At 46.3% G+C, this 27,922-nt stretch overlaps 2 protein-coding genes across 15 annotated transcripts in view; one reads left to right on the top strand and one right to left on the bottom strand.

Moving 5' to 3' along the window:
• INAFM2 (InaF motif containing 2) lies at positions 1 to 1,365 on the bottom strand. The gene has a single exon (XM_075047160.1). The coding sequence runs from the start codon at positions 1,149 to 1,151 to the stop codon at positions 711 to 713; it is 441 nt and encodes a 146-aa protein (XP_074903261.1). The 5' UTR covers positions 1,152 to 1,365; the 3' UTR covers positions 1 to 710.
• A 651-nt stretch (positions 1,366 to 2,016) lies between these two features.
• Positions 2,017 to 27,922, top strand: part of PLCB2 (phospholipase C beta 2) — a 61,652-nt gene continuing 35,746 nt past the window's right edge. For 8 of the 14 annotated variants that reach the window (XR_012653227.1, XR_012653229.1, XR_012653228.1 and 5 more), the window contains exons 1-3: positions 14,912 to 15,356; positions 19,327 to 19,404; positions 21,808 to 21,876. Coding sequence is in view for 7 of the 14 variants with exons in the window: in XM_075048503.1 (XP_074904604.1) it covers positions 15,273 to 15,356; positions 19,327 to 19,404; positions 21,808 to 21,876 (231 nt within the window). In the remaining 7 variants the exon portion in view is untranslated. Of the gene's footprint in view, positions 2,355 to 13,860; positions 13,997 to 14,628; positions 14,727 to 14,911; positions 15,357 to 15,842; positions 15,889 to 19,326; positions 19,405 to 20,532; positions 20,552 to 21,807; positions 21,877 to 27,922 lie in introns of those variants that run through there. The other 6 variants (XM_075048501.1, XM_075048505.1, XM_075048506.1 and 3 more) reach the window with 6 other exon arrangements.

Here is a 27,922-nt window from a genome sequence, read left to right as displayed (position 1 = left end):
TTGGGAAAATATTTTAATATCGTAAACAAGTCAATTTACCTTTCACATGTTTTTAAATAAGTTTATGCTCATTGTTAAACAAAACTGTTTTTACTTAAACAATGGATTACAGCCTCTAAATTCGTATTGTTCCCAGCTGATCCTGTAAATAGTGAGGAATCTTGGACACCGACATCCTTTTATAGGTAACAGACTGGCATAAATAGCGCAGGAATTCAATGCAGGTTCAAAGGGAGAAGCTAGCCCTGGTGAGGAAAAAAACCGAAGCCACAAAATTCCCTTTCGAGGAAAACGGGGGGGGGAGAAAAAAAAAAAAAAAGATACCGCAGTTCTACCAAGTAAAAACACGTCCTTCCCGCGCCGGCCCCCGGGCCGGCTCAGTCTCCAGCCCGAACTCTTCGGGGCTCGTCCGCGCCGGGGGTCGCGGTGCCGCCTCCCCAGCGCCGAGCGCGGCCGGTGCGCGGGGGCGAAGGAGCGTTCCCACCTCCGGCAGCCGCGCCGCCGGCCTCCATCCTCCGCCGGGCCCGGCCGCCGCATCCCCCGCCTCCCGGCCCCGGCGGGGGGCAACCCCCCGCCGCGCACACACACACACACGGACCCCGGGAGGCGGCACCGGCCTCCCGGGCCGAAGCGCGGCCGCCTCCCGCCGTCCGCCGGGCCCGTCTTCCCCGCCGGACGGCCGGCCGGCCGGCCGAGCGCTGACGGCCGCCTCAGGGGCTCCGGCGCGGCGCGGCGGTGGCCGCCTCGGCCCCGGGCGGCGGCGACGACGACGCTGCGTCCGGGCGGTCCGTCTCGGCGAGAGCGGGGTCGGGGCCCGTCCGCGGCGGCGCTGGCGGAGTCTCCTGCGTGGGTCCGGCGGGCGGCTGGCTGACCGCGGGGCCCGGCGACGGCGGCGCGGCGCGGGGCTGAGAGGTAACGGCGGCGGCGGCGGGACCGGAGCCGGAACCGCCGCCGCCGCCGCGCACCGGCTGCCAGATGAGGCTGTAGTAGACGGCGAGGACGATGGCGGCCAGCGAGACGGAGAGAACGTAGGCCAGCACGGTGGCCAGGCGCACCCACTTCTTGTTGGTCTTGGCCGCCATGCGCGCCTTCTTGTCCCCGGTGTAAGTGGCGGGTTTACCCCGCTCCGCCCCCGACTCCTTCTCCTTCATGGGGGCCCGGCCCTTGGCCCGCTGCTCCACCGACCCCTCCGTGGTGGGGCCCGGCCCGGCTCCGCGCCGCCCGCCCGCTCGCCTCAGGACATGCTGCCGCTACCCGCGGCCCGCGCTGCTCCGGCAGCTCCGCGGAGCGGGGGCGAGGAGGCGGAGCTTAAAGGGGCAACACCGCCCGGTGAGGGTTTGTGTTTAAAGGGGCGATGTTCCAAACGCGCCCCCAACGCCCCCCACCCAGGCGCGCACCCGGCTCGCTCTGGGGAGCGGGGTGTGGTCGCTGCGCGCGCCGCGGCCGTTGAGGCGCTCTCTGAGGGGGCGCGCGGCGGCCGTTGGGCGGGCGGGTCGGTCGGTCTGTCTGTGAGGAGGCGATGGCGTCCGGCGGGGGGTCCGGTCCTTTTACCCCGCTGGGTCTGCCTGCCTGCCGGAGTCCCCCCGCCCTCTGCCGCCGTGCGTGGGTCAGCTCGGGGTGGAGGGTAGGGGTAGGTACCTGGGTTTGAGGGGTGGTCTAGGGCTCCGCCTGCTCCGGCGGCGGCTAGCCCCCCGGGGTCTGCAGGGCGGGAGGTGTTCTACCGAGCCGTTCTGAGATTAAGGCTTGCTTTTCGGGCTGTGAGCCCGGGGAGTGCTGCAAGGAGGGGTGAGCGTGAGGAAGGCTCCTGGCAAAGGGCTGGTGTAGGAGGAGGAGGTTAGAAATCTTCCCCTCTGCTTTCTCTTCTCGATGGGAGTTACTCGGTGTCTCCCTGCCTGCAAGGTACGTGATGCTGCCTGCAACTTTTGTGAAGCTTGAAGGATGCCCTAGCTAAGCAGCAACTTTTGGAGAGAGAGGCTGTTTCGTTCCCTTCAAGTTGGGCTGATCCCAAGCCTACTGCTACAATCTAAAGCCACTATTAGGATACGGATTGACCTTACTCCCCGTGTGTTAGTCCCCCACAAAAGCATTATGTTGGCTTGTTCAGAAGACAGCTGAAACGCTGTTCTGGGGTGTGGATTAGCCTTTTTATTTTTTTCTTTATGGTGCAAGATGTTTACTTCCAAGAATGATTTAGTTGCTCCTTTTACAATAACTTTCTCTTTCTCCCTCCCTTAAATCTTAGGCCAGTCAGGTGTGTTGCAGCAGAAAACCTCTTGTAAACAAGGAGTTGCAGCTCTGAAAGAGGCTAACAGCAGATGGAGAAATGACTGTCACCCAGAAAGGCATCAGAGGAAGTGAGTGATTGAGTTCTGAGTAGCATTTTATTTTTACTCTCAATAGCAGGAAAAAATATGGAGGGTTGGGAGAGAAAGGGAAAACCTCTTGAGTTTTTGCAGGAAGAAGTATGAAGCTTGCAGCTCTGAGGAAGACTACTGGGGCAGAAGATATGTTAGGGAATAAAATGGAGTAAGTTCAAAATAACTGTAATTCTTGTGAAAAGGTGGCTTGTGCTCACTAAAAGCTCAAGGGCTGCTGTGTGCACGTGGAAGGGTAGTACCGCAATGATGATCTGTGCACACTGACCCTCAACGGGGCATGGCAGGGAGCTCCCAGTGTCCAGCAGCAAAGGGAGCCTTCTGAAAGGGGCTGTGAAGCCCCTCAGTGAGGGGCACCTGGCTGATTGTTCTTACAAGGGCAAAGGAATTTGGGGGACTAAACTTTTTGGGAGAGAGCAGCTATGCAAATGTGGGACAACAGCTGCCTTGCCAGCACTGGCAAGGGTAGCAGTGATTTCGCTGCCTGTTGAAGGCAGAGGGGGCATATAGCCTGTGGCAGGGGGATTGGACTAGATGATTTTTAAAGGTCCCTTCCAACCTAAATGATTCTGAACAACAGCTAATGACATGCTCTATCCTCCTGAAATATTTAATTTTCATGAAATGTTGCTGTAACCCAGTATGTCTGGGAAACATTTGTTAGTAGGTATTAGGACTTTTATATGGGCCCCCTTATCTCTCTTGCCTGATTTATTACAGCTGACTGCATTTTTCTTGTTGAAGGCAAATTTCACACACCTGAATAGCATGAGCTGGCCCCCTTATCTCTCTTGCCCTGATTTATTACACCTGACTGCATTTTTCTTGTTGAAGTCAAATTTTGTACACCTGAATAGCGTGAGTTGTTGTCATCCTACTGACACAGCTTTCCTGAGTCATAGAAACATATCTTCTGTGTTGTTCTATAGGTTCTATACAAAAATTTTCTTGGGCTGTATATGTTTAAGTTAAGTGGTACATGTGGATTTATAGCAATTCCTTCAGAGTGGATTTTCTACTGATTTTTCAGGCTGTTTTCTCTTGATGATGGGTTTGCTCCAGTCCCTTTCCCCTTTCTTCTCCTGTTTCATTCAGCAGCTGTCTCCTGCTCCATCTTTTCTTTGCATTTCAAAGAAAAATTCTGTAACTTGATTAGAACTTCAGCACACCTTTCCTCTGCTTTACGTATGTCACTGAGCTATTTATTTTGAGGTCAGAGACTTTTCGGTTTCTGTGCTACAGAGTATTTTAAGATTGAGTTTTGACCTCTTTTTGTCTAGCACAATTTCTTAGATATTCAGCTTGTTTTTTAATCCATCCTCTCAGCTGCCAGTCTGTATTCACATTCTTGCTGGCCTTCGTTTCCCTGCTGTTGAATGCTGCAAAGACAGGCAGAGGCAGAGCCTCACTGGGCTGCTGTCTGTCCACTCACAGTTCTTCCTCAAATCCTCTGTGCAGAAATCAGTTCATTCCAAACCCTTGTGCTGTCTGTGATCTCTGGTGTGGCCACTGATACAATTTATCATTGTCTATGGTGAAAGGATGATGAATTACTACTTCCTGCAAGTCTTTTCCCTATGCTCTTCCTTAATTCTAGTTCTGGAATGTTGGGGGAGAGGATTGACGTATACAGGTGGTTCCTCTGGGGCTGAATGAGGTCTTGATGGTTTTTGCCTGATGCTTGTCTAGTCCATATTGTCTTCCCACATTTTAAGTCTGTCTTTGGAGATGCTACATCCTCCTCTATTGCTTAACTCTACCCTGTTGTAGTGTCTAGAAGTTGGTAGACAAAAATCAGAGCTCTGGTGTCGCTTGGTATTCAAATGTATATTATGCTGAGTTTGATAAAGGATGTTTAAAAGAGTCAGCAGAAATAGGCACAGAAGGTAACAGTGAGGTGGTAGGCATCAATGTAATAAAAAGCAGTTAGAGCTGCATATCTTAGTCCTATGTCCCCAAAATTAGTTTCCCCTCTTCAGGGAAGGAAACCAATCCTTCTTAATCTCTGTGCAAATGACTGCTGCTCTTTCACTGGTACTGCTTTTGTTTTCCTCTACTCACCAAAACTTTGTTTATAAATCCAACAGTTAATAGCACTCCTTTGCCATCAGCAGAGGTCTTGGCAGACTCGGTTGGCTAAGGACATGCAATGTAGTTGTAGAAACAGTCCCAGCAAAGGTAGTGAGTGTGGTGTGGTTGAGATCCTGCTACACCTCGTATCATTTGAATGTAGATTCTAGGAGCAACTAAAGCTGCTCCAGCTAGAAAATGTGGCGATAGATAATTCAACGTAAGTTACGCTCCTTCCTGCCTTCGCAACTCTCTTACTCCTCTCCCCTTCACTTCTCAGAACTACAGATCTGTAGTTGTTTTAAAACTGAAGTGTGTCATTCTAGAAACATTCTGCCTTCAGCCTAGCACCTTCATCTCCCCATTGCACTTATGCATTGCTTATTCAGGCTGCAGTATGCCTCCTGGCTGCAGTGTAGACTTACGCTTCATAGAAGACAACAATCTATGGTATTATTAAAGAAATTCAGTGTTCTTAAGGCTCTCTCTATGCCAAGTCCTCTGCTGTCTCAGCTTTGAATAAGGTAAGGCTTGTGTTCATTAAATACTGAGTCTTGTTGGCTTTTGCCAAAATCAGGTGTAAGCTTTTCTTTTTACCGTGAACAAATAAATGGGTGTGAGTTTCTCTCCAGGTCCTTTTGTTCAAGTGTAGCCAGCTGCCAGAAGGCGTGTGCCTTCTGTTCCTAAACTTAGTTCCCTGCTAACAACCACCCATAAAGGCAAATGAGAGCCAGGAAGCCAGAGCTGCAATAATGACATTTTCTTTGTCCTCTGGGTTTTAGCAGAAATACCAAGCTGTGCGTTGAGCAGGCTCCTGTGGTGCGGAAATAGAGCTCTGGGGTGCAGAGCTCAGAGGTCTCGTGAAGTCAGTGAATGTGTCAGGCACTAGACAAAGCTTGCAAATTAGTCCTCTCTGAGATTTTTGCCTAAAGAACACAAAGGAGATCACTCGCCTGAGACAAACCGAGTCAAGGGCATGTGATGCACCCTGGGGCTGGACCTGCCAACAAAGGAGAGCTATATAGCCCTTGAACATCTAGCCTTTCTCCCAGGACAGTCCAAACACTGTACTCTTCAGGGTCCTATTGTTTATAAGCTTCTCTAATTTTTTACTTCTCTGGTCTGAGGGTCCACTAGAAAACTCATTTACTTACAACCCTGCTAATTACTGCCTTATACCTGTGTTTAGTTCAAAACCCAAGTGCCTGAGAATGTTGAAGATCTGGTGTTCCACCTACTGACTGAACAGCATTGCTTGAATTCTGGTGCTACTTGTTGCAATGGGATGTTTGTTTGCTCTCCAATGGCCCCTGAAGGATGTAGCTAAATAAACTTGTATTATTGATTTCCCATGTTCAGAGTCAGTGGATAGCATCTAGTGCTTCAGGACAAAGACTTAATTAAGGGAAGATTATTGGCCAAGGATATTACCTCTGTATAGACCTTGAAACACTGGATTGGATTGCCTGGTAGGTGGCTGAGCCTGCACGGTTATCGGAGGCCTCCTGAAGCTCTCTGAACTAATGTGTGTCAGAGCTGATAAATGTCACAGCTGATCCTGCCCTGGGACAAGGGATGAGCTGGATGGCTTCCCACAGTCCCATTGCCCCCGTGCTTTTGATTCAGCAAAGGCAGCTACTTTGCCTTTCCCTCCTGTGCCCTGTCATTAGGAGGCCATCTGATGTGACACCCTGCAGATGATCAGCTTATTCCATGAGTTGTGCTGTTTGATACTCCATTCAGGTTAGCTTGTGTGACTCTAAAATCATAATTCACTACCATGATGCTGTACACTCCCTTGTCTGAACTCTGGCCCTGGTTTTTATTCTTGGTGTCTGCCTCCAGCAGTGTGACTTCTACAGGCAGATTATAGACTTCATAAAGAATTGAAACTTATTGGCTGTGTGGTGCGCTTTATACTGTCTCCTTAGTTGCATTTGTGAGCTGGGGAGGGGAGAGATGGATGAGGTCTTTCTACCTGCCTCCTAATGTTTAAAGGATGGAACAGGTATGCTTAAATTCATCTCTCTTTCTTGGCTGAAGTCATTGAGCAAATACTTCGCTAGGCTTGAGCCTTCTGTCACAGAGAATGTCTCTGCTTTTGATGGGACAATCTCTCACGCTTTGCTGTCTACTCTTCTAAAGGAAATATGCCTTATTTCACACTGTTGTTCCAGTCTCCCGTTTGGAGTCTGCAGGGAATCGCATTCTGTCCTTCCCTGGCATTTTCCTCTTACACTTCAAGATCTCCTCAGTCTTATGTGGGAAGGTGCTGTCTCCCTTGTTAATCCAATAACAGATGGGGGGCGGTTGGGGATGTTCTTTTAATTCCTTCAGCTTCTGACTTAGCTGTGGTAAGTGAAGTTTGCACAACCCACTGTCTTGCGCTGACTTGGAAGGTGATCTGCAGAGATTATAGGGTGGGTGGGGAAGATAGAAGTGATGCTGAATTTGAGATACAACAGCAAGAAGTCTGGTTTTGCTCAGGATAGAAGCCTTGGACAGAAGGCTCCTGGTAGCTCAGGGTAGTGATGCATCAGCAGCTTCAACCTTGTATCATCAATTTTGGTGAGGCCCATTTTGAACCATTTTATTATCCTGTGAACCATCTGCACAGTATAAAGAGTATGTCCTACTTGCAGGAGAGCCTTGCACAGTGTATGTTTCCTTGGTGGAAAACTCTTGGGAGTGAAAAATATGTCTGAAAAGAATTTATTGTTTTGTTTTGTTTTTAATGTTTAGAAACTCCTGTAGGTAGACGATGGTTCAGACTCTGGAGTGGGGAGAACCACTCCATTAGCTTTATAGCAGAGGTGCTCACAACATTTCAGAGGCTCTGCTTTTGTTCAGTGTAATTTGAGGGTTGGGGTACTGTGGAGTGGAGATGTATCTCAGGCAGCTTTCTGGAGGCAGGGAGTTCTCCCAGAAAACATGAATTCTGTTTGGCCTGTTTTTTTCATGGCACATTTCTGAAACTGAGAAAAGGCTGACAAGGGTGGCTTGACAGTGCCCTGGGCATTCACTGAAACGAGAAACTTTGCCATTTGCTCTCATGTTAAGCTCTAGTCCCAGGGGTTCCCAGCGCTCTGAGCTGTAGGCTTCACACATCAGTTTGTGGAGAGGAAAGTTGTTTCGCTAAGTGCAGGACTTCAAGAGGGTGAATGTTGTGGGTTTTTTAATTAAAAAAAAAAAAAGTTTCTCTTCGCATGTGAACCTGTGCTGTCTGTGGTTTCTCTTTGCGTGTGAACCTGTTCTGTCTGTGGTTGTGACTCTAAACACAGTCTCTGTGCAGGAATCTAGAGTAAAAAAATCAGGACTTCATTGTTCATTTCGCAAGGAGGAAATGTGCATATACACACCCACACACACTTTACATCTGAACACAGTTCTGAGGTTTTGGAAATAACCACCACTTTTCAAGCAATAGGGCATTGATGATTAATGGCCATGTAATCTGACTGTGCATCTTTGCCTCTGGTTTTCATGGTCTGAAGAAGCTGAACCTGCCCACCTTTATGCGTGGAGAATGAATGTGTACAAGCTGTGCTTCTCCCTCATGCACACAGTTATACATATATATATGTAGGATTTGCTCACATGTATGTGTGGGAGAGCACTGACATAGGTTGTCTGAAAATACAACCTATAATGTTTGCAGAATGACAACAGTTTATTCAGAGTTGCACTAACTTGTGATTGCCCCTGCAAGTACTGGAACAGGATTTTCTTGGGAAGCCTTATCCGCAATCTCATGATGCAGCCCTGAAGCTAAAGTGATACTGGTTTAGTCTGGGTTATTACTGTTTCAATCTGGGATAGTTTGATTTTTTTATTTTTTTTTTCTTCCTCAGGATGGAGAAGGGTCCTTTTTCAGTGGTTCATTTGTACATGATTGCTGCAGCCATCTTTGGGGCCAGTCTTTAATGCAGCCAAGCTCTTGGTTAGACCCAGCAACTTGTTCATTCTTCAAAGTCAGCTTGACTTAGCTTAAGTTTGGGTCCTTACTGAGTTAACACTAAGACACCATGAAGTTTTAACTGCTTTAAAGATCCAAATAGATTCTTTTATATACAAGGTCAACATGGGTTTTCATCTTGGTTAAAATAATGTAGCTTTGAATGTGATAATGCTCCCTGATCTCACAGTAGTTTTTCCTTGCAGAAAAAAATCAAAAGCGGCTGTTACTTTTTTATTTTCTCCATTTCCATGTGCTTGGCTTTGGTAGTTGAATAAGGAAGATGTGCTGGACCCATGTTGATAACCCTTTGCAAGGGAGAGTTATTTAACTGAATTAAAATAGCAGTCTGAAACTACTCCTGATTCTGCTGGAGCTGATTCTTAACTTCTTAACATCTTACTGTTTTCACACTTCTGCCATCCTGGTTCAGGCTGCAACTGGAAATGGAGCTGTAAAGTCCTAGGGGAGAGGCTGTTCTGATGCTTCCAGGAGCAGAAAGCATGGAAGATGTCAGCAGAAAGTTCAGTCCTGCTATGTTGTACACCTGTTAAAAGGGGGAAGATTTGTTGGCAATGAGGTTAAGTGGGATTCCTTGTTAATGCTGTGTTGTCTTCAGATAAATCTTGTATTACTGGCCATTCTGCTCAGGAAATATTTCCTTCAGATCCAGTGGTTTGATAATCATTCACTCTTCTGGATGTACACATTTCCAGCAGAGGTGTCCAAATGGTTTTGGTTATGTAACAGTATTATTCCTCAATTTTCTGCGGACCATGGTGCATGCCTCATTGTCAGCTGAAAAATACTATGGAGGCCATGTGAGCCTGGAGACCAACTGCAGCTTGTTTACTGGAATCTTAAAACTCACAAATGGTGAACTGCAGAACATAATCAAACCTGACATCTAACCCAGTCGTGTATGCCCTGAGTGCTGACAAGGTGGCATGTGTCAGAACTGGTGTTTATATCTGGGAAGCTGCGCTGCTTTTTGTGAACATGCCTCATTAGATGGAAGCCTCCTGATGCACCTTCACAGTCTGTTCCCACCAGTACACCCAGCCTTGGATTTGTCAGTGTAGTTTATGAATGTGCTACTGCCTTTGGTCACTCATACACCGCGAATGCTACAGAATGACCTAGGAAGAGACCTTTCTTGTGCTCTGGTAGCAACTTACATTCTGTTTGCTGCTTTTTCCTGTTCCTGTGTTTGCTCAGGAAAAAAAAAAAAAGTGGCTGGAGTTGCATGCAGTGTTAAATGTTTCCTAGAGAGCTCTTTTCTAAGAATCTGTAGTCATTTTGTGTGTTTGTGTGGCGGTTGTTCCTGGTTGGATAATGTGATGAAATAAAAAATCATTTTCAAGGTCTAATTTTGACCTCTAGGAAGACAGGAGATAATATAAAATACACTGCACTGATTGCATTCATCAGGGCTAGAAAAGCTATGTAAAAAGCACAAATAACAATAAACAAGGTAAAAAGGGCATTTCCTGGTAAGGCAGGGAGATGAGTCTCTTGGAGAGTGGCAATGAAAAGAAGCAATGGCCGTGCCACATGTGCGTATTCATGTGCTCATTAGTTAATAGCACTTGGGCTGAGTCAGTAACCTGCCTGTGTACACAGCAGTATTGTGGGCAGCAGTGATGTGTCAAGAGAGCAAACCTCTCTGCAAAAGTGAAGAAAAACGGATTTCATTCTCTCTTTAGGATGCCCACAGGTGATTTTGCCCCTTTAGCTTCAGACACCTTTAGCTTCATCTACAGTGGAGATCGTAGACCTACCTGCAAACCTTACTGACTTTTCCTTTGCAGCCTCTGATGGGAAATGCATTCTTTCCTGCAGGACTAGACTTGAATATGTCATTGCTTCACAAGTGCATTTCACCGCAAGGAGGTGAAGAGTTTGGAATATAGTGTGTAAAGGCCTTTGTAGTGAGGAGGGGAATACTGGAAGGTTGAGGCTGGATATTACAAAAGCAGATTTTTGGTCTAGCATGTGGAGGACTGAAGTTTGGGGAAGGGCCAGGGAAGACCATGGCCAAAAACTATTCGGCTCCATTAGCTGAGTAGGCAGTGTGGTTCTTGTGTAGCAGTCTGAGGCTGCTTTAACTTGGAATCAGCTGGTAGGGGCAGTGTAAAGAAGGTTTGTAGCCTTTTTTATTTTCATTGTTCTTTCATCCCTGATTCTGAATAGTGCTGCACTAGGGTATAGTCTGCAATGGGAGCCTCTGTCTCTTGAATGGGATTCATTGGGGTGCTTTGCCTTTCCAAGTCAGTGCACTGGGGCTTACATATATGTAAGCCTGACTTTCAGTGACTGTGAAAAGCAGAAGCAATGAGGATGTGAGTGTGGCAGAAGTATTACAGTAATACTAAGGTCTTAGCCAGGTTGGGGAATCTGCTGTGGCAGGCAGCAAATGCATCCACAGAAAGAGACAGCTTACAGTTGAAATAAGTTGAGCTGGTAAAATAGGTAGAAAAAGTTAACGAGGTCAAGAGCAAAATGGGGCTTCCTGCCCCAGTATCCTGATTTCCAGTTCACTGTTTTATACTGTAGGGAAATGCAGTGGGGCAGTTGGATGCATTTACCTCCAGATTTGGTAGAAGTTGCTTTCCTGTTCTTGCTGCTCCATTACTGCAAGGTAACATGAGATGGGCACGTTCTGTTCGGTGTGCTGCTGCTCTTCAGCCTCCTTCCTCTTCTGTTAATGATCCATCTTGGAAAGTTTCATTCTTTTGCTAGTAGTTAGGAATTGTGTGGTTCAGTCATGCCTGTGCAGCAATTACTTTTGTAATTTTGCAGTAATGTATAGGATGTTTAAATAGTGTGTGAGCCTGCTTGCGTCACTCAGCTGTGCAGTTTTTAAATACTCAGAAAGCTATCAGAGTGCTGTAAGCGTAACATATTCCTGCTGTGTATTCCTGCCCAGTGAACAGTTAATTATGGACCTAACCATGTCTTGGTGGTTGATCAGATTTTTTTGGTGTGGTGGGGGTTTTTTTGTTTGTTTGTTTGTTGTTTGTTTTGTTGTTTTTTTTTTTACACAAGACCTCACTGCTTTTATGGTATTGTGGCATCTGTGGCCACTTTTCTTTCTGTGCTGTAGTCCACTCCCCTCTGACTTTTGCAGATCAAGTAGAAGAGTCATGCTGTCCACTGAGAGCTGTCATGAATTCTTGGCTTTGTGGTTTGGGCTCAAAGTAGGACACAAAATATGCCCCAGCACACACACTTAGCAGTTCTCCTCTCCAGGGGTGGTGAGAAAATATTGGCCTTTGTGCTCCTGATGGTGTCATTAATCCTTTCAGGACTCCCAGGGCTCAGAGGGCAGAATAGAAAAAGGAGCAGTAGGATGAACTTAGTTTTGCTTAGCTGTGAATTTGTTACGGGTATTTGAATGCAATGCTAAGTCTGTGCGTGCAATATCATAGCTGTTCACTAGAGGACAGTATTACACACTGCAAAATGTAATTATGATGGAACAACGCTGGAAGAGATTTCTTACCGATTTTGTGTGTGCTAGGAATAGGTTGGGGTTGAGGTTACAAAATAATTTGCTAGAATTCGGGAGCCATCCCGTCAAGGTGGTTTAATAGATGGGATGGCTTAAATCACTGTCTACAGACCCTGTCTTGTAAAATCTCTGAAGGGTAATGCTGACTGCCTTGCTTCTGAATCCACTTTGTGGGAGGTAGAGGCTGCAGAATAAGTAGGACAGGGAGATAAGGAAGGGTCTCCAGGAAAAAAAAATAATTTTTGTATATCAAAACTCCTGTAGTGGGTGGTGGGCTGCACGGTGGTGAAGGTAAGGGATGAAAGCAAAGGACGCACGGGGCCCTGAACCCAGGGGATATAGGATGAGTATACACTGGGTGACGGGCCTTGCAGGAGAAGGAAAATAAAGGGTGATTAGAATAAATACTGCTCAAAGTGCTGCTGCTTCTGCCCGCTCTGATATCAGAGCTTTCAGCAGAGGGCAGGACTGTTGCTTTATTCTATCGCTGTGCCATCAGCCATCTCTTCATGCAAGGGACAGAAGCTCCCACATAGAGCAAGGAGTGTGAAATGAAAGATAAGGAGGCTTGGTTATGCAAAAGGAAGTGAGCTTCAGCTTTTGTGACCATCTTTATGCAAGCGGGGATCTTGGCAGTAGCTGTTGTGCAGCGCCATGCAGCCTCACAGGACAGCTGCTGGCTTGGTTGCTGCTCTTCATGTTGTGGGTTGTTTTTTTAAATTTATAGTTCTATCCCTTAGGGAAAGCTGACCTTCAGTGACAAGCAAGTAAAGCTGTGGCAGGATTCTTGCTTACTTTAGGTTTGTTGATGAGACAGAGAAAGCTGTTGAATATCCAGGTCTGAGAGAACGCAAGACAGAAGCCTTCCATGAGGCCCTGGTTCTGGCAGGAAGCAGACATCGTTCATGAACTGATGATAATGGTGGTACATACCAGAAAGGGCACTGGAACCAGTAGCTGTGACTGTCTGATCTTACCTGCAGTCCCTCTGTTCTTGGCAAAGGTGGCAAAGCTCACCCACCTTTCACTTCACAGCTGTGACCTCCAAAGCCTTCTTTTAGTGCTTTCTGTGTTGCAGAGGAGGGGAGGGCTGCAGCGTTTCTGAGCAAGATCGATGCTCTTTATCCTTTTCACAGCTGCTCCCTAAGTTAAGCAGCCCTGAAACTGCTCTGGCCTTGCAGAAGGGATCAGGTGAAGGTAGAGAAAACTTTCACTCCTCACTGCAGCCTCCTGTGCTCCTGTGGGCTTTTTCTATGTACCTAGGCCTCAGGGTGTGTTCCTAAGCTGCTTACAAGAAGAGCGCAGAGAACAAAACCTGCCCAGCAGTGCCTGGCATTTCACTGGCATTTATGCCAAGTCCCAGGCTGCTGGTGATGTCCCTGAGCACTTCCAGCTCAGCCTTTGAGATCTGGGCAGGCACTGTCATCTGCTGCTTTGCTGCTTGGGAGGAACAGCGTTCTCTGGCTGGGGGGGTCCTGGTGATGCTCTCTTGGCTGGGCCTGGAGTACCCCAGTGCTCTGTGAGCTGGCTGCCTGAGAAGCATGTGTCACTTTGACACACGTGCAAAGGAAGCTTAATAATACCATGAGTGTGGCTTGGTTATGAGACCGGAGGTGATGGATTCCTGTGTCCCTAGTCTCAGCACTGATACGAGCAACCACAGCTATGGGGTAAGCCACCTCAGTTTGCTGCCCTAATAAAATAGAGCTAACAGCCTTAGCAATTGTACAGCCAATTCTTGGAAAGTACGGTGCGTTGCAAAACAGGTTAGTAAATGCAGAAAACTCGATGGTAGCTGGAAATGTAGAATCTCTCTTATTCCCAGTTTGTCAGGCAGATAAAACCATGAAAGAAATGTTCAAAGGATGCTAGGTTTGTTCAGGGTTCTCTGTTTCTGCAGCAGGCATCTCTCTGATAATTGCTGCCATCTTTGTTTTTTTTTACAGCTAGAGCACTTGCTAAAGGTCCAGTTAATCTCTCCTGTCTTACACCACTAATGTTTGAGAATGCCCTTAGGATTCCTTCAGTCAGCCTTACGTTGGCTGTCCAATCTGCTTTAAAGTGCTGGCCTTATCAAACTGGGTAAGTCAGGAGTGGGAAAGAAGCAACAAAACCATGTAGCTGGCTCCCTTTGCACAGTGGGAGTTTCTTTGTCTACCCCTCTTGGAGAATCTGCACTACTTTTGACAGTGTCTTGTCCCTGTTGAGCAATGGCAAGTGCTACACCTTGATTTTCATAGGAGACAGCAAGGATGAAATCCCACTGTGTGGCTGGGAATCCTGTTATAGCAAGTGTAGCACAGCTGTCTCTACTTCTAATTAGTTGTGGGGCTCTGCCTTTTTGACTAAAATTAACCTTACCTGTGTCAGTCCTTTCCACAAGCCACTCTCCTCCTGGTTAGCCAGTGCACATCTGCCACCAGAGCTCCTTTTCTTTGCTGTCCATGTGCAAATCCTTCATTCCAAAGTCAGGAGCATGGACTTGTTTTGCCCTGTTTGCCATTAACCTTCTGTTCTGCTTTCTGTCACTTCCCTGCAGCTTCTTCATTATAATCCCCACCTTACACTTATCTTCCATTTTGTGTTCCCACAGTATCTGCAGTAGACCCAAATGAATCTGGAGAATACTGCAGTTCCTAGGGACTCTTGTGAATGTTTTATTTCATCTGTTTGTGGAATTTCCATCTGCTCTGCTGGTCTGTCTCACTTTTCAGGTTGACATTTAGAAGAACCCCTAAGAGAAAGGAAAAAAGTTAAAGGCTGGACAGTGCAGCAAGTGGCCCCAGAAATGGAGTCTGTACAGAGCAAAGTAGTAAGTTTATTTTATGTGATATTTGGCCCGTTGCATGAAGGGGGCAGTCTGCTTGTAGCCAAAGCCCAAACTGTTCTGTAACCACATCTGCTGAAATAGTTTGAGTGTCGGCTGGCAATGCCTGCACTTCGTCAAAGAGAACATTTAAGGAAGTTCACTTGCGGAAGTGCTACAAACCGAGCGCTTCACAAGTACAGCTCCGAGGAGTAGGTCCCTCCTGGAGAGACAGTGTGCGTGCATGACTGTTCAGGCGGGCATCTCAACCCATCGCAAGCTTTCCTCTAGGTGACCTTGGGCTGAGCTCCGTGTGCTTGCTTGGAGAGCTGTTGATTTACAATGCAGATTCACCGGTCCTCGCCTGCCTGCCCCTGCCCCTCCTAAATTTGGCTGGGATATAATAGGCTGTTTGCTTTCTGATGCCAACAGTGGCAATGGCAGAGAGCCCTGCCATGTGAGAGGCAGAGATAGAGGAGAGGGGGCCAAGGAGGAGCAAACTGTGCAGCTGCTATTGCTTCTGGTGGCTGAGGAGCGCATCTGCGGGACAGAATGTCAATGCTTAACCCTGTCCTGCAGCCCCCAGAGGTAAAGGAGTATCTATCCAAGGGTGAGCGCTTCATCAAATGGGATGATGTGAGTACTGGGGTTTTTGCTTTGCTAGATTGTATGCATGGTGGCAGGGCAGATACTGTGTTTTGGTCACAGTCTGTGGGGAGCCTGGGAGTGTGTATTCAGTGGGAGTGATGGGATGCTGTGTGTTGTACCTGAGAGCAGTGATGTCTGGATAGGGAGAGTGAACTGAGAGGAACAGGAGAGCTGAGGGCTAAAGGGCCTATGTGTTACGCGCTGGTGGTGTGGCTTCTGCATCTCTTGTTATTGTGGAGGGTGGAAGTAAATGGACTGCCGCTGGGACTGTGTGCACAGCTTCTCTGGTGTAGGACCCCAGGGTCCTGTCTGTGTGTGTGAACCAGCCCTCAGGAAGGTGGTCACTGCTGGGTGTCTCCTTGGAGCAAGAGGCATACACTGCATTTGGACTTGCCCAGAGGAGCGTGAGGGGTAGGATTTACTCCAAAGCTGAGCGGACTCTCCGTGCTTTGCAGATAGAGAGGAAATCAGGCTCCAAGTTGCTTCGTCTTATGGCTCTGTTGCTGGAGTGGATCAGAGGGTGAGCCATGTCCTCCCACGCCTGCCTGGCTTATGGGTCTGTGAGCTACCAAATGTGCAGTGGCCGAGCAGCAAGGGACCTGTGCTTTAACACTGCTGGAGTCCCGGAGGGTGCTGCAAAAAGCTGCTTCCCTCTCCAACTCATTGTCCTCTTGTATCTTCACCTGGTTTGCAATCTTTGTTTGCCTTTCATTGTGAGGGGGGGAAAGTGTGACACAGCAGAAGAGAAGTTAATTTAAATGTAATAGCCCCTCTCCTCACTTTCTAAGAAGGCAAAAGAGTATTTACCCAATATCCACATACCTGAGCAAGAAGACAGCAGCTGCCCATCCATTTTGTCTGGAGTATGAATTGTCTGCTATTGAATGTTGATAAAACAGAGGGCAGGCCAGGTTATGATTATTCACCTAGATCTGAGGGAAACATTTGATGTGGTATTGCAAATGAGACACATTAGAAGGAGCCTCCAGCAGCAATGCAGGAGGGATTAGTGCTTGCTTTTGTGGGTGTAAAGCTGGAATAGAGTTTTAAGTCCCAAGGCAGTGTGTGCGGGGGAGGTAGATCACTTGTGTGCAGTGGAAGCAGGGGTGGTCCAGCAGCACTGAGAAATGAGAAAGCAATGTACTGCACAGCTGACAGAAAGGATGGATGCTGAGGAATACAGGTTGGAATATCACTGGGCAGTTATTCAACTACCTGTACATAAACAGGATAACACCAGGGTACAGTGGAATGTGCAGCCTTCCCTTTCTTTCCAATGGGGCCACTGCCTGCAGAATGCACTTGTGGCTTCTTTGAATTTGAATTTGAAAAGGGATTTGGTTTCTGAGAATGACAGTAGGCAAACTTGTCTAAAATTGCTGCTGACTTTCTATGCTCAGTCCTTGGGCACCACTCTCCCAAAAACTCGAAGCTGTTAAGTTCTTCACTGGGAATTCCTGGGATAGTTAGGCTCCCTTGAAAGCCAAGGTGAGTCAGGGTGGGCTTCCAAGACCTACCAAGTGTTTATTTCCTGCTGCAACCATAGGAGTTGAGGAGCTCCAAGTCTTGTGTGGGTTTTTTCCCTAAGGTTTACAGATCTGTAAACATTCCTAAAAGGTTGCCTCTAATTACTAAGTAGTTTACAGACTTGACTCCAACAATAATGAAAGCCTTCTCCACAAGTGGGCTGTTCTGGTCACATTTCTGCATCTCATCACGCTTTGCTACTCCACAGTTAAAGCAGGCTGCAAAGGATGATGGCAAGAGCTCCAGGCTGCAGGATTGCTGCTCTTTAGGGGTGATGGGCCTGTGGTTTTTTGTCTCACTCTTTGAATTGACCTGGCCATGCTGTTGGTAACAGTTTTGAATTCCTTCCACAATATCTGAGGCAAAGGAATGAAGATGGATCAGATTGGCTCCTTACATTGCTCTGTACAATTTTGGGACTGGACCGGAATCTTCACTGTATCCAACAGTTTCTTGAGAAAAGCAAACCCACACTTTTTCTATAGTGCCTTCACCTTGTCCAGCATTTGTAATGTATTCTTTGGAGGAGAGTGCAGTAGGATCTCTGACAGGCAGGACCATTCTGACCTGTCCCACTGAGTTAGTTGTGACATCTTGGGATAAGCAGCAACTCTGGTGTGCTTTGCTTAGCATCCAGCAGGCTGGGGTTGCCAAGCAGGTTAAGTCTTAATACATGGATGAGGGTTTATTTCCAGAACCAGCTTGGGAACCCTTTCAAAACTTCAGATAGGGCACAGTGTAGTAGCTGACCTCTTAAGCGGAGCAGATGCATGTGGATTTGGCCCTATGCTGACTCTTAGCTCTCACAGTAGAAGCAAAAATGTTACTATCTCTTAAAGATCATGGATTACAGGATTCTACCAGACGATGCTTGCTTTCTGCCCTAGAGTTGAGCTCCACAATGTGAGCAGCAGCCAGTTTGGCTGCCAGACCATCTTCTGTAGAATTCACCATTTCCTTTGTTGCCAGGAGCCACCCTGTAGGAGAGTCTACCTGCCCCCCATAGCTGTCCATGTGCCTGTTCAGGAGGCCAGCCTCAACTCGCTTTCGAGAAAGCTGTTTGGTAGGAGATAAGGTTAATCTAGAAACATGGCACAATACTCAGTAGTAGTACTACAGTGCCTGTTCTGCTCTTCGTGGTTTGTGGCCATGTGTTCAGGGAGCTAACCAAGAGCTCTTGGGAACATGGGCATGAGAAAGAGTAGGGAGTAAAAGGAGAGCATACGATGCACTGTGGCATGGGCAGTTTACTGTAATGAAGAATACTGAATCTGGAAATGGAGGTCCCTGGAAATAAAGATACACTCTGGAGTGAAGTATGAGTTCAATAACAACTGAAGAACCCAAGGCCAAGCGACAAAAACAACTTCCAAATTCCATTACTAGTTTCATCTCAGTAGCTGCGTGTTTCAGCTTCCTGAATTGAATTTGAGGCCTTCCTAGAAATGGCTGATAGGCCTTAAGATCCTATCTTCTGTGGCACCAGAGTACAAATGCAGTGAGGAGTCATCTAGACTGAATGAACAAATGGGCTGGGACCCAAGCAGAGGCTCCAAGCATCCTTCATCTCTGCCTCCAAAGAGCTCACTTTAATTCATCTTTTAGCACAGGCTTGCATGTGAGATGGGAATGGATGTTGTCCTGAAAATGTCTGTGAAGTTGCCTTTAACTGAAAATGCAGAAGCAGTGTAATTATTCAGAGGCAAAGTACACAATCTCACAGCAGCCTGTGTCTCCTCTGCAGTATATGTCTTGGCTCTGATCTGGAGGGCCTCCCTGTTGTATGGGGTTCAGGATCAGCCCCGAATAGTTTCATCTAATTTTGTGTCTGTAGTGTGGATATTTAAATAGCTGCTTCTTTTTAGTCTGTGTAGAACTAGTCCATGGAGTTTAGGAATCACCACCTAAAGCAGACTCATCTGTTCTGTTAGGTGGACCCCTCCTTGAACTCTTCCTGACTAGGCCCATTCTCTGTAAAGAGAGCCCAGATAACTAGCACGAGCACCTAGATAGTAGATGTCATGGATGAATGCTACCTTTACTTGGGCTAGGCTACTTCTGGAGCTCATAGAAGGCAGTAGGTGCCTTGGAGGGAAGGCAGTAGGTGCCTTGGAGGGAAGGCAGTTCAAGTGAAACAATTAATTGCATCTATGGGTACTTTATTCTCTTAATTCATTGCATAGAAAGCTCCAAGAGAGTTGTTCTAGCTAAATGCATAGTGTTAGGTGAGATTCAGGCTTCAGCAGAGATCCGCTTCCATAGCCTCACACTGTTACTCTGGAGATGTACTAAAATCATCTGGTTCATTTCCATAAATAACAGAGGATGATTCACCCAACTGGGTCTATATTTGAACTGGGAACCTTATGTCCCATGATGGGTTCTCCAAGTCATGTAAGGTGCTAGCCTTCTTCTGGTTTTTTTTGGTCAGGAAACAGCAAGTGCTTCTCCTGTGATTCTTCGAGTGGATCCAAAGGGATTTTACTTATACTGGACATATCAGAATAAGGTAAGTGCTAAGACTTCACAGCTTGGTCTCCAAATATCCAATTCAAGTTTGTGCAAGATTAAACACACTGCACTCAGGAGCAAACTACCACACTCATTCCATTTAGCAGGAAACCCTCCCACAAAGGACCTGAGAGTCTTGTGTTTATTCAATGGCAGATTTGTCTGTCTTCAGAGCTCTAGAAAAGAGCAGGAAATTAAGCCGCAAACATGCCAGAGAGATGAGGGTGGCCTTTTTGTGCTTGCCATGCTGGCATCTTATACCTGCAAAGTTCATTAGATGTGCTTCAGAGGACTTCACAGAGAACAGTAGTATTGATATCCCTGTTACCCAGCATGCTAAAGGATTCTCCCAACCACTACAGTGGTGCAGTTGGAAAGAAAATGGGTAGATGCATGCAATTAAATGTATGCAGCTTAAGCTGACGTGTACCTCATGCAGCCTGTGTTGTAATTAACTGACTTGTTGGGGTTAAAAAAAAATATAGTGACTGTAACCATGCAGAGACTACATCAAGTCTGGAGAGTGAGTTGTGCTCCTCTCAGGCCAGGGTGGTGTGTGCACACTGCCGGAGGTAAACCACAACATGCTGGCTGGTGGAGGAGAGTGAGAGGCAACAAATTTAGGAAAGAGAATTCAGTTCCTCACTGATGAGTAGCAACAAGGAGTGGAGAGATCTGGCTGACTGGAGGTGGAAGGCTGGGCTTACTTCTGCTTTCCAGAGCAGAGCTGTGGTTCAGCTCTACTTCCTCTTTGTGACCTACATGCTGAAGAGGCATGGTAGATAGAGACAATAGTCCTGCACAGCGCCCTGGCCAAGAGACCTGATGTGTTTTGGTGAGCTCTGCCTTCTCAGAAGATTGTGTGCCAGTGCCAGCTGGGCCAAGGCACTGCCACACAGCTGTATCTTCTGAGAACAGTGTCATGAGGCTGGGGACTGTCACATCTCCCTAAAAGATGTGCTTTCCTTTCGGCCATCTCCATCACTCTCATTCCCCTTTCCAGGTCTGCTCCTGGCGGTAGGATTTTTGTTGTAAGGGTTCCAGCAGATGGCAGGAAGAAGTGGTAGCACTGAAGGAGGTGCACAAAATGGGGCAAGGGGAGCTGCTGTCACCCATCAAAACTGAGACATTTCACTCGGTTAATGGTATGAGGGATTTAATTATCTGGGAAAGGGGCAGGGGTAAGGAAGCATAGCTGACATGAGGAAACCCAGACTGGAGAGGGTCTCATGTTCCTGGAAAATGCCATTGACTAGCTCCTAAAATAAACTGTAAACAAATTTTGAGAGCCACAGTGGAGCAACAGCCTGTTTTACATCCTTGGGGAAGCACTTTTCTGGCATCTTTCCTATTCTCTGAGGGAATATGTAGACAGTGTGAGCTAGCAAGGGTGGTGAGCAAATGCTGGCTGTCAAAGGGAGCTGGGATAGGCTTGTGAAGGTCCCATGGAGGCTGACATGAGCACAGCAACCAGGGACAAGAGACAGGCTGATACAGAGCATGGTGTGGTATGGTCAATAGTTTGTTGAATTTATGTGGCTTATTAATCTTTGGCTGACTCTTCTTGAGATCTGCTTGTCATGAACAGCAAGGAAGAAAAACTGTACTGCTTTTGCACTAGGGATTCAGAAAGGAGTGGGATTAGGAGTAAAATTTCCATCCCACTTGACAATGAAATGGGGATACAGCCAGAAGACATGTTATCCACATTGTTCCTTATTGTGATCTTGGAAAATAATATTATCTGCTGCAACAAGTATAATTTGTTCTCCAGATCCATGGTGAGCAGACAAGTTAGTAACAGAGGAAGGAAATTCAGGTTGGATATTAAAAGAACAAACAAAATAAACATGACAACCAGCCAGTAGTGAGGATGTGGAGTGGAGTGCCTAGGGAGGGTTGTGGAAGGTCCTCCATGAGAATTGCTTCAGAACAGATTAGGGGAAGGTCTGCCAGGAGTGACCTAGGGAGAAGTGGTCTTGCCTGCCTTCCAGCTCAGCTACTCGGTGTTGAATGCATGGAGGCAAAAGACAGGCTGAGAACATGAGTGACAGGAGACTGGGTTATATTAACACGTGGACTGTAACTGGGGTAGAGTTTCCCCATATAAACCTGTATGCATGTCATACGCTCCCTCTCATGGTAATCCACACCAAGCCTCTGGCCTCACCCTGAAGAGGATGGTGCTGCAGACCGCCACTGCCTCCACACTTGCCAGCCTGCCAGCTTTGCCTATCAGTAGCTGATATTTCCCTGCCTGTGTTGTTCCTGGTGGGAATGCTCTTCCCCAGTAAAGGGTGCTGGCTGAGACCTGCTTTGCAGCTTCTGGAGGCCTCTGTAATGTATTTCTTTCCTTCCTCCTTTGTCTTTCTTCATCTTCCTTGTCCTTATTTTGTTGTAGGAAATGGAAATTTTGGATATAACCAGCATCAGAGATACCCGAGTGGGGCGATATGCAAAAATCCCCAAGGTGAGTGCATAGCTTCATTTCTGCCGGTTGTTCATATGGCAAAGGCGAGGCTGCCTAGGGCTTTGGCATAAGCTGAGGCAGTTTATCCTGGCTTTCTGTTACAAGAAGGTGGAGAAGACCTTGTCTTCTTACATCACAGCTATGTAAATATAGAAAAGCCATCTTTACTCTTGTCTCTGAACTCCCTGGGGTCCTCTGTGCACCCAAAAGAAAGGCACTTCCAGGCTATGGTATATGAGCTTGTTGGAAAGAATATGCCAGAAAGCTAGGAAAACAGCAATTCCCCTTCCAAGTGCTTTCCAGAAGAGCTGTTTTCTGTTGTGCACAGCAGCTGTGTTTGCTCCCCTGCCATGCATCTAGCTACACTGGGAAGTCCTGCGGGAGACTTGTGATGCTTCTGTATTGAGTCACTAGAGCTGCTTGCTTGTGCAAAGATGCACAGGCTGGGTCAAGGCAGCTACAAACCTGTAGTTACAGTGAGATTCCAATGCAGTGTGTGGTGAGGGTTTTTTTCCCTTTAAAGGGAAGAAAGTGTAGTTTCAGAAAAACCAATGGGTTTTTTTTTCCCCAAATAATTTTAAATTGTCTGCTTGCAGGGTGGCAGACTAAGGGAGGCACATGATTATGGCTTTGTTCTTGGTTTCAGTTATAATTTAAGCTTCCTGCAGCAAAGTTGTCCTTGTTAGGACTTCTTTCTAGGTCTGTTTTTTAACTTTTCCATGTATGGAAAAGGCAAGCAGAAAGTTGAGGTAAAACTAGAATGTGAAAAGGAAACAAAGGAGTAAAGATAATGGCTCCATATGGTAACATAGGTGATTCTCAGTCTAACGCAAAAGGGGAAGATTTTGCAATATATACTGAGAGACTCTAGCAGCCTCTTTGCGTAATTAGTACAGCTGTTTTCTTAATACTGCTCTGAAAATGTCTATTCAGAGCTCCCTGAGACTGATGTTCCTCAAAAGACCATAATGAGGTGGGTGCTAAAGTCATAGCAGAGCTCAAGAACCATACCCATCTTACACAATTCTTAAAAATCATCATTCCTTCTCAGAAACTGCGTTTCTTCTTGGAAATTCGCTAGAATGAAACATATTCGAGTTTTCAGCAAGCCTAAAACTTTGTCTGCAACTTGTTTTGTGGGAATAATGTTTGAAAAGAAGCTCTTGCAAGTTGGTTGGTTTGGGTTTGGTTGTGGTTTTTTTTTATTTGAGAGAATAAAATATTTGGAGCTGGTAGAGCTAGGTGCTGTGCTGCAGACAGAATGCAGTAAGGAAAAGGCCAACTTAAAGAAGAGGTATGAGATACTATTTTCTCGGGTGCTGAACTTTCAGGAAAAACCTGTTTACAAAATGAATTCAGCTTTGATATAGATTATAAATTGATGGTGTAAGTATTGAGGCTACAGCTGGATGTCTTTCTGGTGGCAACAGACAGGCTGGAGAAAAAATGTCCTAGATTTTAGCAATTAGTTAAGGAAGACTAATTGGAGACTACCAGGAGAAACATTCTGGCACAAGTGCAGTGTCAGAGTTGCCTCTAGACAGAAGGAATTTCTACTCAAACAGCATCTTTCTGTAATGAGCTCCTGCTCACAAACAAGGAATTGCCCTGGAAACAAGACCAACCCCAGTTTTTGAAGAGTAATTCACAATATGATTCTGGGATGACTGCATTCCATATCCAGAGAAAAACTAAAATGGCCTTTTAAAAGAGATTTTTTAAAAAAAGCACAAAGAAGTTTGTGAAGAGAATGAGGAAATTCATGAGCAGTATCAGGGTAGCAAAAAGCAAAAGAGGAGGGGCAAGCAGTGGCTGTGTTTCATAGCTCTAAATCTTTTTAATAAAATTGGAAAGTGGCCTGTGTGATTCCCATCATAAGCAAAGGCTCTTAAAGAACAGAATGAGAGGACATCTTTTCATGGAAAAATTACTGCTGGAGAATAAGAGCAAGGTCTCTTGAGAGAGAACCAGCAGACTCCCAGCAAGATCAGTGCTTGGGCCTGTGACGTACTGTGTGTTCTTATGTGATCTGCAAAGGAGGTGTATAGAGACATGACAGAGTTTGCCAATGGTAACAAGTTATTTGGGGTAATAAAATGAGGGCTGATTTGTAGAAAGACCTTGAATTGCTGATTGACTGGATGATTTAATAAGTGGTAAAATTTAGTACAGATAAAAATCAGACAATGCGCACAGAAAAAAAGCCCTGATCCTAACCTTCTGTAATAACAGGCTCTGACTTGGCTGTTGCTACTCAGAAATAAGATCATGAGGGTATGGTAAAATATCAATGCAGTGTTCAGTATCATTTGCTCAAAAAAAGTAAGTTGTATGTTAGGAATTATGAGGAAAGAATTAGGAAATCCTGCCACTGTATACCGAGAATGCACCCATAGTTCTGCACTTTTCTAGTGTCCTCATCTCAAATGAGACAAGAACTGGAAAAGGCAGAGGAGAGCAACAAGATTAATAAAAGAACGAAATGGCTACTGTAGGGAGAGTACCTGAGTAGGCAGGGACTGTAGTCTGGCAAAAAAAGAATAAAGGGGGATTTGGAGTTGTATTGTGGAATGCTGTAAAATCAGGAGTTGAATGGAGAACGTGAGCATGAAGCAGTTACTCAGTGTTTCTTCCAGTGTGAGAGCTACACATCAAGTGGAATTTTCCAAAGACAGGTTCAGCACAAGCAGAAGGAGGTGCTGCTTGCTGTTTTACACCTCGTGTTGCTGCGCTGTGGGGTGCCTTCCTGCACAAGTCATGAAAACATAGGCGAGTTTAAAAAGTCAGGACAAGAAGGGAATGCCCTTTGAGGGTTACTAAATGCAAGATAATGCCTCAGGTTTAGGAAGTTGCTGAATCATAAATTGCTGGAAGCTGCAGAAATCTGTCAGGGAAGTATCATTGTGTTTGCCCTGTTCTTATGCTTTTCCCCAGGCATCTGGATGGATCTGTGGTCTGACCTGGTGTAGCTGTTGTATTCTAGCCATTGTAATAGGCCAGAGACAGTATTTTACAGTCCTGGGAATTGGCTACTGCTCATTTTTTACAAACAAAGAAACAAAGGTCAAGCACCAAGTGATTTATTAAGTATTCTCAACAGGCAGAAGTGATGCACTTGATGACAACCTCTGCTGTGAAAATCCCAAGTGCTTTTTGAATTCTGCATTTCACAGAGACCCATTTAAAATAAGTCCCCTTTTTGTTTCAGGGAATTTTCTGGCACTTCTATGACAATACATAGTAAAATGCACTAGGCTGGCTCCTTATCCACCTTTCTCTTATGGGATGATGGGAGGTCTTGTGGGGGCACTGAAATGTCCATTGAACCAAAACAGTGGGAGAGATGTGCTGTCCTGTCCTGAAATTTCTTATTTACACATGGCTGTACTATCCACAATGCTTCTGCAGGGCTTGCTTAAAGCCCTCAGTTGTGTATTCAGTTGGCTTTCCTGAGAACAGAATTTGCTCAAAGGAATGCAGAAAGCAGTGAAAATTTCTTCATGTTAATCACCACACCCTCCACACAGGGCAGCTACAGCAGGTGCATCATTACAAAAAGGTATAAATATGAAAAACTGGTGTGATGAAGCAAACAAAGATCTGTTACAGGTGAAGGGTAGAAGAATGAAAAAGGGTGCTCTCCCTTGTTACAAAATAATGGCTTAGAGTGGTTGTGGGATATAACTGCTGAAATTAATACAAATGGTTACTTGTTTCATTCGCTAAAAGTGAAGGAGAAGCAGCTAATGGATGATACTTAAGACAAGAAGATCATCACAGCTGTTGGAAGAGCTTTGGATAGTGCCAATAACAAATCAAACATCCTTTTCCCCTCCTCTTCCCTTCCTTGCAAGTGATACCATAGTGCATAGTAAATCCACAGCCTCTGTGAGGCAAAGCTTGTGATCTGGTTTTCATACTGAATTGTGACTGAAGGCATTTACAAGGAAGGAAAGTGCTTTATTGAGAGCATCTGCACTATTGCTTTCCTCTGCAAGGCACTATGCACTTTTTGGCTGTGGTTCAAGCTGCATGAGGGTGAAACATGCCCAGAGTTTTTCAGACCCGTGTAGGTGAAATGAGTCTCCCTGCTAGCGGGTGGTTGTACTGCGGATGTTGGGAGTTCTCTGTTTTCAGTAACACTTTCCCACTGCTGCTAAGTAAGAGGTTTGGGGTTTTTCTTTGTAACCTCTCTATGTGCAGCGAGAAGAATAACAGCAAAGCACCCACACAGAAGCCGCTTCTGAAGAGACCTGCCATCACGTGCACTACCTCGCCAATACAGGTCACAGCATTGTCCCTGCAAGCTGGGAGGCAGGGACTGGTGGGACCCCCTTCCTGCCACTGCAAGTGTTTAGGGAGTAGACAGTCACCCTGTAGTGCTCACCAGAGTAAGTGTGGCACTGAAAAAGGGACAAGTCATTAAGGGCTGGCAGCAACAGGAGCCCCCTCCAAATGAGAAGAGCCACTGCTGTTTGCCCCAGAAGGAAACTATTCCTGGAACTGAACCTTCCTGAAGGTGAGGGACAGCCATGCTCTCTGAGAAAGGCTTTCCTCCCTCTTCCTGCCCCCTCCTGAGCCCTTGCCTCCTGGCATGTTAGCACACAAGCACGCACACAGCCCTCGAGTCCTCCCATGACCTCTTCTATACATGTGCACGTTTCTCCTTCTTACCCCCTTTGCTTTATTTTCTTTGAGAGCTACTCAGTGTTCTGCAGTGTTTTTTCTCCTTGGAGATCTTTTTTGAGAGAAGGGGCAGAATGAACTTTGGCGCGTGTTCAAGAGTAATAAAGATAAGAATTAGCAGGGACTTTGAACATAAATGAGACAAGATAAAAAGCTATTGAATGTAGTTCAGCAGCATGCCGAAGCAGATCAAGATGTTATTTACAATGTGATTCTGTGTTTTCCTTTGAGTAACAAGGAACAATAATGGCTGCTCCATTTTGTTTTGTTCTGATGCACCAAGACCCTAGAACACTGACAGAGAATGTAATAATTAGGACCACAATACATGATGTTTTAGGCCAGGCTGTTGGCTTCATCTTGGGTTTTGTTTAGACATTTCAGCAGGCATTGGCTTTGAAACAAGCATAATTTTTCATAAAAACAGAAGTTGTTTTTTCTGACTGTTATGATTATAAAACAGTTTTATCCTTCATGCGCATTTTGTTGTTATCGAACCCAGAGATGCAGACTCTGAACTGAACATGTACAAGGGAGAGAATTATACTGAGGTATTTCACGTGTCATATTTTGAGATGATAAAGTAGGAGCGAGTAGTGTTTAGGAACACTACTGCAGGGAGCACTCACATTGCACTCGGAGCTGAGCAGAGGGCTGAGCTGTGGACTATAAACATGTTGTGGGTGGTCAGCTCTTCTGCTGCATCACAGGGGGAAGGCAGCAGCTCTGGGTATTCAGCATCATTTCAGTGCTACACTCTGGATTCAGCAATGGGCATCAGCAAAGGATGGAACTAAACACAGTCTGATGTTCAGGCCTCCATATAAAAGTGATCACAGGTAGCCCATATGGTGACAAACTGATATGTGCACATGCAAGTGAAAAGGGTAGAAGCCTGTGGCTTGCAAAGGATTTATAAATAGGGGAGCAGGGGCCAAACAAGGAAACAGTCACATCTGAATAACGGCCCTTTGCCATGCTGAGCCCTTTTTCTGCTTCTTCCATCTTTCCACAGTGTGAGCTCTTGGATCACAGGGACAGAAGTTACTGATGATGCACAGTCTGCATCTCTCCCTCGCAGTCTGTTCCTGCTCGATTCCAGAATGCCGCGAGTTATTTTGTGCCATGTGAATCTGTGTGCTGCTGCATTTTCCGGTTCCTTTAGATAAGACAGCAATGGGAGCTGAGAGTGCTTCATCTGCATATTTTTTTTCTGCCTCGTCTCGCTGAGATGCTTGGCGCAGAGACAGGCTGGCCCCCGCCATGCAGGCGGTGGCAGGACAGCCCTCCCTGCTTCACAGCAGTCGGTCTTGTTGCTGAATACCATGATGGAGCAGTGCTGCTAATGAGGACACAAGCA

The sequence above is a fragment of the Buteo buteo genome, chromosome 16 (assembly GCF_964188355.1).
Source record: "Buteo buteo chromosome 16, bButBut1.hap1.1, whole genome shotgun sequence".
Lineage (NCBI taxonomy): Eukaryota > Metazoa > Chordata > Aves > Accipitriformes > Accipitridae > Buteo > Buteo buteo.
This window is presented reverse-complemented; position numbering and strand designations above follow the sequence as displayed.